This window comes from Pan troglodytes, chromosome 1, assembly GCF_028858775.2.
Source record: "Pan troglodytes isolate AG18354 chromosome 1, NHGRI_mPanTro3-v2.0_pri, whole genome shotgun sequence".
Taxonomy (NCBI): Eukaryota; Metazoa; Chordata; class Mammalia; order Primates; family Hominidae; genus Pan; species Pan troglodytes.
The window spans coordinates 131,878,519-131,891,185 of NC_072398.2; the positions used below are offsets into that span (position 1 = coordinate 131,878,519).

The 12,667-nt window shown below is 34.9% G+C and overlaps 1 protein-coding gene across 2 annotated transcripts in view; it reads right to left on the reverse strand.

Annotated features, from left to right (window-relative positions):
• Positions 1 to 12,667, reverse strand: part of PLPPR4 (phospholipid phosphatase related 4) — a 45,544-nt gene that overhangs the window by 8,348 nt on the left and 24,529 nt on the right. For both annotated transcript variants that reach the window (XM_024347357.3, XM_524774.9), the window contains exons 3-5: positions 4,366 to 4,495; positions 2,005 to 2,200; positions 270 to 327 (exon numbers count right to left, since the gene is read on the reverse strand). In XM_024347357.3, the coding sequence (XP_024203125.2) occupies positions 270 to 327; positions 2,005 to 2,200; positions 4,366 to 4,495 (384 nt within the window). The remainder of the gene's footprint in view (positions 1 to 269; positions 328 to 2,004; positions 2,201 to 4,365; positions 4,496 to 12,667) is intronic.

Sequence of the window (12,667 nt, forward strand, 5' to 3'; positions counted from 1 at the left end):
CACAATATCCTCCTATGAAGTATAATATTAAAGGGATACCAGAATAAATAAATACTATTATAACTGCATAGAAAAATTCTTTTACTGTACTATTTTTTATAGTAGTGTTTGATTTCTGCTTTGGATGCCATTGTACTGAAAGGCTGCAGCGCTAAATTTACCATTCTGTTATCACACGGCTATATCATCTAATTAGTCACCTGGAGACAACATTCATTCCTCAGATTTTCTGTAGAACACAACTTAACAAAAAAGAACCAGTTACTTACCGAAACATACACAGCTGCAAAGGCAGCAAGGGTTGCATGTTGAGAAGGGAAGGACTTTCTGCCAAAAGAAGATAGTCAAATTATGCCTTGTAGTTCAGATACACTGCTAACAATCATCTCAAAGACACTGAGTGGTTAAAATGTTCAACTTAAAAGTCACAAGGCAATAAGCAATAATTTTACCTTATGTCCAGCTTTCTGGTGAAAGACCTTAGTGATAAAATAAATGCTGCTAATCACCATTAATATTAACAAATAGTAGTGATGTAGTTTCCAGTATAAAAAACTGCTAGCTTGGCAAGGGGCCACTTCATTACATCACTAGAAGGATGGTTGAAAGTACAAATGGATTGGAAAACATCATTGTTCTTTGGTGTAAGAATTATACCAGTTCTAAGTAACAGCTCATAAAACCTAGGGGTTTAAAGCTTTAAACTTTTTCTATGCTCCTAAACACATTGTTTTATTTACATAAAAATTTTAAAAAATGAAGTTATTTTCTCATGGCATTGGATCTAAGTGTGTTTTGTTAATACTCTAGAAAGCATAAGAAAAGTCTAATTTTAACAAAATGTTTCTCTACAAAATTAACAAAATTTAGTACACTTTACAATAATTTCATCTCAAGAATTATAGATTATCTAATTTAGACAGTTTAAAGAGCAGGCAAAGATAGTGAAGAGACTCTGAAAAGGGCAGGCAAAAGAAGAATAGAGATTTGTTTCAATGAATTAAAAAATTAGAAAAAATAAAATTCACTTAAATTAGTGCCTTCCTAATTATTTGGTACCATGATAAACAAGATCCCCATTCAATAGAGATAAGTTAATGTAATAGGACTGAGAAAAAAATAGAGGACATAGGTCTTGACTGTAGGTCCAAAATTATTGAATGATACATGAGAACCTTAATGTGTATAATCACATAACATCAGGCTTTAATTATTCAGATGTACCTATTAACTTATTTTTGACTCTTTAGTCAATATTTGGGAACTTATTGAATGGAAAATTCAATTCTTTCAATAATTGATTGGCCCTTATCCCTCTGCAATTTATTTCTTTTGAGCCTGTAAACTACTATCTCTTGTCATGTAAGTTTATTTTTGCTTTATTTATTAAGAAATTTAATGCATTGGTAATTTCTTGAGTTTCCTTTGTTTTCTGACATGTAAGGCTAGAAGCTATGCACACCCAGGTTCATTCAAAGAATGAATGAACTTATGGCACAGAGTCTGGGGCATGAGTTAGATCTGATTCAAAGAAAACATGCAATCCTAGATGTTACCCCTTCTCAAACTTTACAAAAAGGAAAATTCACATTTTTTTTATAGAACATATAATGGAGATGTAACTTTCCTATGTGTTTAGTTTTTAAACCAGTACAAGAGTTATATTGACTGCCAGCCATGACTGACTGTAAATATTCTGAAATAAACCATTTATAGTAACCTAAAACAATAATGAGTATAGGATTGATCACAAAACATGGTGGAGTTTGGTGAAATAGGGACTAGTAGCAAAAATGTGAGGCTGAAATTTGGAGACATAGAGAAGAATTTGGAATAAGCCCCCATTGAGTTTCTATGGTTTAGTAATTGAAGAGGTCATTGAATTGAAAAGAAAAATAAAAACAAAATCATTATGACTGAAAGAGGCATGCTTAAAGTGATACTCCAAGCAGCAATTGAATAATGAAAACAATGATGCAGAGTGTTTTTAGATCTGTTTCTAACCTGCCACTGTTGATAACTGTGAGGTCAGATCCTGAGCAAATATCTTCCACAATGTAGGAATTTTCTTTGCAAGATACATTCAGAGAGGTATAGTTTGGTTTGCACACAGTCAGAAAGTAAGGTGCTTGATATCCTGTGGACAGCTGTATGATATCTGTAATGAGAGCTGTAGAGCATAATCCAAATACATGAACACCTATAGGCAAAATGAAAGAAATTGTTACCAAGTTGGTGGTTGTGTCAGCATCAAACATATTCATTAAACATTAGTGAATTAAGATCTTAAAATCTATTGTGTTCATTTTCTCTAAGTTGATTTCAAGAAGACAGTATAGAAAATTCCTAAACTTCTAAACAGATACTTAAGTCCAAAATAAAGGCAATGAGTATCTCCAAAGTAGTAACTTTAGGCACTTTTGTTAATTTGGGGATAAAGTGCCAATTCTTAACATTAACTGTAAGTCACTTGTCAAGACGCTTGGAGCATGCTAAGGTATGATTTGAGAGCGACGACATGTGTGGAATGAAGAAAAATTTAAAGTACTTTTAATTTGCTTAGCATTTTTAAGTTGCCAGGGTTATTTCTCCCTGATGGTCTCTAACACTAGCCACAGTTTTCACACCCTACAGAATCCATTCTAATTCTCTTCAAGCTGTGATCATACTAGGAATGCTAATTAAAACAGAGAAGAAGTCAGACAGGCCCTAACGTGGAAATGACAATCGTATCCTAGGTACACGAATGTGGGGAGCCCACGTGTGTGTTTGGAATTTGGACACGATGTTCTTACATATCTTGGTCCAAATTATTTTTTCTGTCTTTCCTAGGACCAATTTTAAACCATGAAATAAAAAAATCCTTGCACTTGTACATGCAAACTCCATGCCTGCTTGAAGTTGTTTGCTTGGCCTTATCTTTGGGAGTCCAGCTCTCTGCTCACAGGCACATGATCTGGAACTTTCTCACTCTAGGTTTTCTTGTCACCCTAGATTCATTCTAACTTGACAGCTTGCATTCTGATTCATGAGTTGCTCATAGAAATCATTATGAGAGGACCAGGGTAATTCTTCAGTCACCGCCTCCAGACCAAGAGTGCTGGCTTGCACATTACCCTGTTTTGCATTTTTCTTCACTGCTTACTGTCACCTAACCACCATTCCTCCAATTGCTTCTCCACCCACACACCTGGGATTCATGACACAGAAACTTTATTTCTACATTCTAATTCCTAGAAGCATGCAAAGACTTACTTTTTCCTTTGGATAATGGACTTTCTAGACCTGTCGCTGATGCAGGCTCTGGAACATTGTTCTCTAGGGTAGAATGGATCATCCTTCCAGTCGAGAGAGGGTATGTGGCCCTTTGTCCAGAGTATTTTGTTACATTAGGGAATATTTTCTCTGTGTGCAGCTACATGTCCTGGAGTTTTATTTCCTTGCCTGAGTTTGCGACGCTGTTAAGCTGTCTATTGTTTTCTTATCATCTCAATGTGATGGTAAGAAAATGCTTAGTGGAGCAGAGTCTGGGGCATGAGTTAGACCTGATTTTTCCTCTTGTGGGAAAGAAATTTGTGTATAATTATCTACTAGGGATTAAGCAAAGCCATCAATTATTTTGAGCTTACATGTTACAGATAAAAATAACTTTATGCGGACTTATTGGGAATGAATAGAAAACATTCAGGTTAGTGTGATGTATTGTGTGTGACTATTCAACTATATTAAAAAAAAAAGACCTATGACTGGAACAACATTAGGATGGTCCAATGCTAAGCAGAAGAGATGAAGGTTTGAAAACTGGTTTGATTCAGATGCTGGTAGCCAGGTCTATAGATTTTCTATAGGTCTCATAAAAGATGAAAGGTAACATTAGGGGCTACAACCAAGGAAAAATGGCCATGATGCAGTACTCAATAGTGACATTTCAAAGTGTAGTAACTTCTGGATGAAAACACTCCAGGACAATTGAAATGGAATCATTAATGTGGCTAAAGTAATTTCTGAAGAGTTGTCTATTCATTCTGGCCTGCTGACGTTTGTTCTCCATTTTGAAAAACTGACCACAGATCCAGTGAAGCCATTTTAAAATAAATTCATACTTCAACCAGAGCTAAGGCAAAAATAAGTTGAAACGCATGGCATATTAGCTCTCAAAACAAGGGCTACAACTGTAAATAACACATTTCAGATACAAAACCCAAATTTTGGTGTTTTAACAGTTTCTTGTACAATATAAAACTCATCATGTACTGAAATTATACATCTAAATTATAGCGTACGAGACTTAATATCTATAATTAAATATAACATTTCAATTTGAAAAAAAAAACATTTCTTTTCTTTGTGGTTCCCCACACCCACCAACGAATCTGACAGCTCGTCTGAGGAAGGAATTGAAGTTGCAGCCTCCAGCATTAATGTTGGGCTCTAGTCCGACCCCATTTCTTCTTTTGGAGAGGCAACAGTAGAGAATTCCTTCTCCTACCATAATCTGCAAAGATAGAAGTGTATTCAGGAAGAGGCATGTTGGAATACCTATTAAGCCAACAGGTATAAAGGAATTATATATCACTTTTTAACATATCAATTCAATAAAGTAAAGATGTAAATTTTCTTAAAAGCTGTAGAGGCACAGCAATTTCTTCTGAGAATTTGATCAAGCAGTGAGAAGTAAGTAATCAGGCCACTCTAATGAGATTTTGTAGGGTCTTCTGGACTCTCATGTACTGGAACATTTTACCAGCAGATTAGGTCCATAAACCAATTTGGGATTGAGCAGAAGGATCAATCCATGGAAAGTATGTGAGTGTAGAAAGGTGCTTTCTATAGCATAGCTGTCCCATAAATATTTCTGCAATGATGGAACTATACTTTGCACTGTCCAGTACAGTAGCCACTACCCATATGTGGGTATTGATCACTTGAAATATAGCTACTGCAAATGAGTAGCTGAATTTTTAATCTTATGCCATTGTATTAATTATTTAAAAATTAAATACACTTAAATATAAAATGAAGTGGCCACAGGTGGCTAGTGGCTATCTTATCAGAGAATGAAGATTACAAGAGAATCTAGGTCAGAAGGGTAGTATTTCCTAGATATAGACGTCTAAACAATGTATTCACAATGTCATACAGTAGTATCAAGAGGACTCTCCTAAGATAAGGAACATGGCACTTTGCTGCAGGATTTTAGGACCTGTGAGATTAATGAAGGAACTCAGTATGATTTAGGCATGATTTCCCTCAGTAAGTTTTCTTTGAAACCTCTTACTGTACCCTAAATTGAATCACATCTCCGTCTATGTGGCTCCCTTAGCATCTTATCCTTCCTTCTAGCATAGCTTTATGAAATTGTTCATTTGGCTGTCTCTCACTAGACTAAGGCCCTCTGAGGGAAGAACCATTTCTTATTTACCTTTCACCTTCACTTGTCAAGCACAGTGCCTGGCACGGTGAGAATTGCATTTTTGACTTTTACTGTGGGACTCACATTTGCTAACTACCTTAGGCCGTTGGGTTGTCAATTATTCTGTACAACAGAAGCAAGATTTAAAATTATCCATTTTATTCATGAAAAAGTCTTTCAAATATTTGAGATAATTGTGCCTAAAAGATTGTTGTGAAATTAAATATTGATTTGCTATAAATGCGTGGAGCTGAGGAAAGTACAATTAATGAGATACAAACAGTCTCTTAAATGAGATACTAACAGTCTGTTAAATACAACTAATCATGTCACTGTAAATACTATAACCCTGATTTGGACTGAAACAGGTTTTCCATAGAAAACCTCTCAGTTGTCATTACTAGCTTAACATTTATTTTATGAAGTGTTCAAAATTATAGTTTTTTAAAAAAATCTAATGACAGCAAGGCTATGGCCTTCTGCTTTGAATGCTTAAATTGCTATATTTACTTCTGTAGGGAATATGGTACATGTTTAATTATAAAGAATCTTACTTTGTATTAAAAATTTAAAGAGTAATTATCATAGTAGAACTCTACCTATAACCATATGTGTGAAAATCATGTGGCATAATAAACTATTTTAAGATCAATCATTATAGAAATAATCAAAAGTAATTCATTTCAAACCATTGGATGCTGAGTTAACCATTTATACTTTTTGAAAAATATAGTCCTACATTAGCACTTCAAGTTAGACATAGAAATTCAATAGGTTCTATACTCTGTGTAGACAGATACAACATAGTACAACAATTACACAGAATAATATAACTGCTACCTCAAATTCATCATTTCCAGAAAATTAACCACCTATTCTTGAAATGTATTGTATTCAGCTAAAAGAGGTTAATTTCACCTTCACTTCTTCAATAAAAATTCTGTGAATAATTTTTTCTCTCTGTATAATTATATTTGTAATGATTCACATCTTGTCCATGAGTGTTGAATTACATAAGAATTTATCTGTATAGAAAAGTGTGTTTTGTCATACAATACAATAGTCATTATCTCAAATGAGCTTGAGACCTTGAGATTTCAGGAGTTTTTTTTTTTTTTTTTGAGACTGAGTCTTGCTCTGCAGGCCAGGCTGGAGTGCAATGGTGTGATCTTGGCTCACTGCAACCTCCGCCTCCTGGGTTCAAGCCATTCTCCCGCCTCAGCCTCCCAAGTAGCTGGGAATACAGGCATGCACCACCAAGGTTGGCTGATTTTTGTATTTTTAGTAGAGACAGGGTTTCACCTCGTTGTCCAGGCTGGTCTCAAACTCCTGACCTCAAGTGATCCACCTGCCTCTGCCTCCTAAAGTGCTGGGATTACAGGCATGAGCCATCGCGCCCGGCCAAGAGTTTTATTTTAGTTGTTTGAATATGTTCAAAACTCATATGCAAAGAAAATGCATCAATACTTATTTGTCTAGACCATGTAATATGGATAGAGGTTTCTTGTCAGTATTCTGACATCACCCAACCATCCCTTTCATTAAACAGGACATTAATTTTCTCCTCACACTCACTTCTGTCGCTTAACCTCAGCTAATGTCATTCACGAGTTTTCAAAATAATTCAATTTGGCATAAAGATAGGTCTCCTCAGGGTATAGGGAGATGTTTCCCAGTACGTTTCCAAATGCCCAGCTTATTTCTCCTTTTTTTTTTTTTTGAATGGCACAGTGTTGTACTGAGGTATGGTGTCAGAATTTAGGTTCTGATAAGAAAATTATTTGTTGCTGTTGCATTTGTAAACAGAAAACAGTTTACAACAAGTATCTTTTCACAATCTCTGTTTTGTGCTGTACCCAACCCTGAAAAGGACGCAATTTGTTGTTGTTGTGGACAGGTTTTGGGAGGAGATATTATAATGACTACTTCAGGGGAGATTTTGAGAGGAAATATATTTCTTAGTACTATAAGGACCCTAGCCATGGAACAGTCATCATAGGGAGAACTCACAGTCCAAAAAGTCTTTCTTGTAAAACAAAACAACAAAAATTATTATAGTATTCATCATAGTATCTTCAATGTTTCAATTTTCAATGAATGTTTTTTGGAAGCCCTAACATGTCTAATATTCTGCATATTGATTGTGTAGCCTTTTAAAGCTAAGGCTATTCCAGGAGCTAGAATTAAATTCTGATGGAATTCTTCTATAAAATTAGATATATTAATTCTTTAACAGTGTGTAATAAAATTGTATTTCCAGGAAGAAAAAGCGCCCTTTTTTTTCTGTTCACATAGACTTCATGAAGATTTGTGATAAACCCAAATAGTCTTTCTTGTTTTCTCTGAGAAATAATCTCCAAAGAACCTAAAACAGAATGCTTGTTTTATCACTCTAAAGTAAATGAAAATTGAATATTAAGGAATAAATTTTTCAATTTAAGGGCAATTTCAGAAAAATAAAAATATACATTTCACATAAATGAAATACATTTTTCCACTTCCATGTATAACATCACGAAGACAAGTTATTTTTAAACTTCTCTCAAAGCATTAAAAAAATCTGGGAAGCAAATACTGAATGATTCATATTTAAATTCCTGCATACAAATCAGCCGATCTTTTTATTCATATGAAGGTCCTTTTGGAGAATCTGGCTGAAGCGAGGCCTTTTGTTTTGCTTTGCCTTCCCCCCACTCCACGTGGCGGGTGTCAGCTCTCCTCACACAAGTCCTTTTGGACACTCATTCCCAAACGGAGAGTTCTGCTTACCTCCCTACCCCTTCTCATGACCCCATTTTTGGAACAGGCTTATGCCACCCTAAAGATAGAAAAGAAACTGGCATCCTTGAAGTCAGAAATTAGAGCCTGTTATTTTTACTTTCAGGAAGAGAGAGGGAAAGGAGTTAGCATAGCTGTATATGTAGGAAGATTCGAGATAGAATTATGGTTCTAGAACAAGATGACTGCAGACACTGGAGGATCACTGCTGAGAAAATGTATGTTTGGGGAGAAGGCCTTCAAAACCAAGAAAAAAAATGAAAGTAGAGTGAAATCTAGAAGTATAGTATATGTTTGGAGAGAAAGCTGTGACAAAGTGTTTGATGTCAGCAAAGTCAAATCTGTCTCACCATCCAGTTGGTTACCTAAAACCTATAAAACCAGTGCGGTAGGAAAGAATTGCTGTCATCTTGGAGTATCCTGAAGTGATATAGGGAAATCAGGGATCCTGAAGTGTAAATAGTCCCCTAGTTTGCCTTTCCTTCCATGAAGAGGCATGCAGCAGCTATGGAGGTTCTGTGGAGATGCAGGAATTGAGTGGCACCTTTCTGGGAGGAGTTGGCACTGGACTTCCTACGTCAGCCTGGTGGAAGGGAGCCATGGTGTATTTTCCCTTTTATTTCTCAGGCCTCAAGAAAGAAAGTTTTAATGCCAAATCTCTCAGAAAGCATCTCAAACTTGTATATTGAGAATTTATTATAGGATGAGAAGGAGTCAACACAAGCAGGCACACAGTGATGACACCAAGGTTATTGTCCCCAGGACATGTACCAGTGTCAGCAAAGGAAGCAACATGAAATAAATAGTGCTGGCAGGGAGTGCCACAACTAAATTTGCTTTCCTAGCAACTTGATAAAATACCCTGGAGGTGAAAGACTTCTAGATATACACAAAGGAAATTGTTTCAATGATTACATATCAATACAGTTTTTATAACAGAGGCATGATCATTTGTGTAGTATTTTAAGTAATTTATCTCAAATTCAAATATATCAATTATAATAATTTTGAGCACTTTTAGGATAAGCGCTTTCTGGTGTGACAGTATGATACATTTAAAGCATCTATATATATAAAATTTATATATATTATAAACTCTATCTATCTATCTAAACTTCTATTTCAAGTTCAGGGGTACATGTGCAGGATGTGCAGGTTTGTTATCTAGGTGAACACATGTCATGGGGATTTGTTGTACCCAGGTATTACACCCCATATCCATTAGTTACTTCTTCTGATCCTCTTCCTCCTCCCAGTCTCCACCCTCAGGTAGGCCCCAGTATGTGTCTTTCCCCTCTATGTGCCTATGTGGTCTCAATGTTCAACTCCCAGTTATGAATGAGAACACGTGGTGTTTGGTTTTCTGTTCCTGTGTTAGTTTGCTAAAGATAATGGCCTCCAGCTCCATCCATGTCCCTGCAAACGACATGATTTCATTTTTTTATGGCTGCATAGTATTCCATGGTGTATATGTACCACATTTTCTTTATCCAGTCTATAATTGATTGGCATTTAGGCTGATTCCATGTCTTTGCTATTGTGAATAGTGCTGCAATGAATATACGTGTACATGTGTCTTTATAATAGAATGATTTATGTTCCTTTGGGTATATACCCAGTAATGGGATTGGTGGGTTGAATGGTAGTTCTGACTTTAGGTCTCTGAGGAATCACCACTCTGTCTTTCACAATGGTTGAACCCACAACAGTGTATAAGCGTTCCTTTTTCTCCACAACCTCACCACCATCTAATATTTTTTGACTTTTTAATAATAGCCATTTTGACTGGTGTGAGATAGTATGTCATTTTCGTTTTGATTTGCATTTCTCTAATGATCAGTGATGTTGAGCTTTTTTATCATATGCTAGTTGGCTGCATGTATGCCCTCTTTTGAGAAGTGTCTGTTCATGTCCTTTGCCCACTTTTTAATTGGTTTTTTTTTTGGTAAATTTGTTTAAGTTTCTTACAAATGCTAGATATTAGACCTTTTTTAGATGCATAATTTGCAAAAATTTTCTCCCATTCTGTAGGTTGTCTTTTTACTCTGTTGAAAGTTTATTTTGATGTTCAGAAGCTCTCTAGTTTAATTAGATCCCATTTTTCAATTTTTGCTTTTGTTGCAATTGCTTTTGATGTCTTCATCATGAAATCTTTGCCTGTGCCTATGTCTTGAATGGTACTGCCTAAGTTTTCTTCCAGGGTTTTTATAGTGTTGGGTTTTACATGTAAGTCTTTAATTCATCTTGAGTTGATTTTTGTATATGGTGTGAGGAAGGGGTCCAGTTTCAATTTTCTGCATATGGCTAGCCAGTTATCCCAGCATCATTTATTGAATAGGGAATCCTTTCCCTATTGCTTGTTTTTGTCAGGATTGTCAAAGATCAGATAGTTGTAGGTGTGCAGTCTTATTTCTAGGTTTCCTATTCTGTTCCATTGATCTATGTCTCTGTTCTTGTACCAGTACCATGCTGTTTTGGTTACTGTAGCCCTGTAGTATAGTTTGAACTTGGGTAATGTGATGCCTCCAGCTTTGTTCTTTTTTCTTAGGATTACCTTGGCTCTTTGGGGTCTTTTTTGGTTCCATATGAATTTTGAAATAGATTTTTCTAGTTCTATGAAGAACGTCATTGGTAGTTCAATGGGAATAGCATTGAATATATAAATTGCTTTGGATGGCATGGCCATTTTCATGATATTGATTCTTTCTATCCATGAGTATGGAATATTTTTCCATTTGTTTGTGTCATCTCTGATTTATTTGAGCAGTAGTTTGTAGTTCTCCTTGCAGAGCTCTTTCACTTCTCTTGTTAGCTGTATTCATAGATATTTCATTCTTTCTGTGGCAGTTGTGAATGGGAGTTCTTTTTTGATTTGGCTGTCAGCTTAACTGTTGTTGGGGTATAGGATTGCTAGTGATTTTTGCACAATAGTTTTGTATCCTGAGCCTTTGCTGAAGCTGCTTATCAGCTTAAGAAGCTTTTGGACTGAGACAATGGGGTTTTCTAGACATTGGATCATGCCATCTGGTGACTAGTCAGCAATAGTCTTACTTCTCTTCCTATTTGAATGCACTTTATTTCTTTTTCTTGTCTGATTGCTCTGGCCAGAATTTAATACTAGGTTGAATAGGAGTGGTGAGAGAGTTCATCCTTGTCTTGTGCTGTTTTTCAATGGGGAATGCTTCAAGCTTTTGCCCATTCAGTATGATGTTTGGGTTTGTCATACATGGCTGTTATTATTTTGAGGTATGTTCCCTCAATACCTAGTTTATTGAGAGTTTTTAAACATGAAGGTATGTCAAATTTTATTGAAAACCTTTTCCGCATCTGTTGAGATAATCATGTGGCTTTTGTCTTTAGTTCTGTTTTTCTGCCCTGGTAAAATGACTGTATAATATGAATTTTTTGTTAAAACTTTAGTAAATAATAGGAAAATAATGTTATTCTGAGCAATATCGCACTCCAAGAATGTTTTATTAGTCTCAGAGTCTCAGCTTCTTCCAAGTACATTATTAATAGTTCTAGTAATCTGACAGTCAATATAGAATAACTCATTAATTTTTAAAGTGTTTAGAGACCTTTCAAATATGATAAAGTTCTATGAAAATTAAGTTTCAATTTTATCTTCTGAGAATATTTTATACACTATGTATTTAAATTGTAAACAGCATATTATAATTATTTAATATTGGGGAATTAAAAAATCCATAGCTACATAAAAATATAGAGTTTAGAACATCTATGCAGAGACTCTTCTTAAACTCTGCTGTACTGAACCTGAATAGGCGAATTCATTAGAATATGGAGCTTTCAAATAAAGCTTTTAATTTAATAGCCATTTCCTTTGACGTTCATGAACATGCTAAAAGCAAAACAAGAGTTTTTCACTGTAGAAATAAATACCATTTCCCTTGAAAAGTGTTTCTTGTCCTCTTAGGTAGTATTTTTGGGGCAAAAGAGGTGGTGAAAAGGGTTGGCCAGTCTTATTTATTAATAGATTTATCTAAAAGTGTGTTACTCACAATGTATATTAACACATTAAAAACAACTATGTTTTGAATTCAGTTCCAGTACATTAGAGCATTTCTTTATGTACATATTTTATTTATTTAGTTATTTATTTTAGATTTTTTATTGATACATGATAGATGTACATCTTTTCAGGGTATAGCTGATAATTTGATACATTCATATAACATGTAAAGATCATATCAAAGTAATTAGGATATTCGTCATCTTATATATTTATCTTTTCTTTATGCTAGGAACATTTAAATTATTCTCTTCTAGCTATTTTGAATTCATGAACATATTTTAAAATGAAAATGCCTTTTCTGAATATAAAACAGTTTATTATTTGAGTATGTCTGTATGTATGTGTATGTGTGCATGCATGCATGGCTGGAATGAGTTTTTATATCTTTATAATTATTTATGCTCAGTATCCATAATCAATAAACACTGATAATCTAGTAA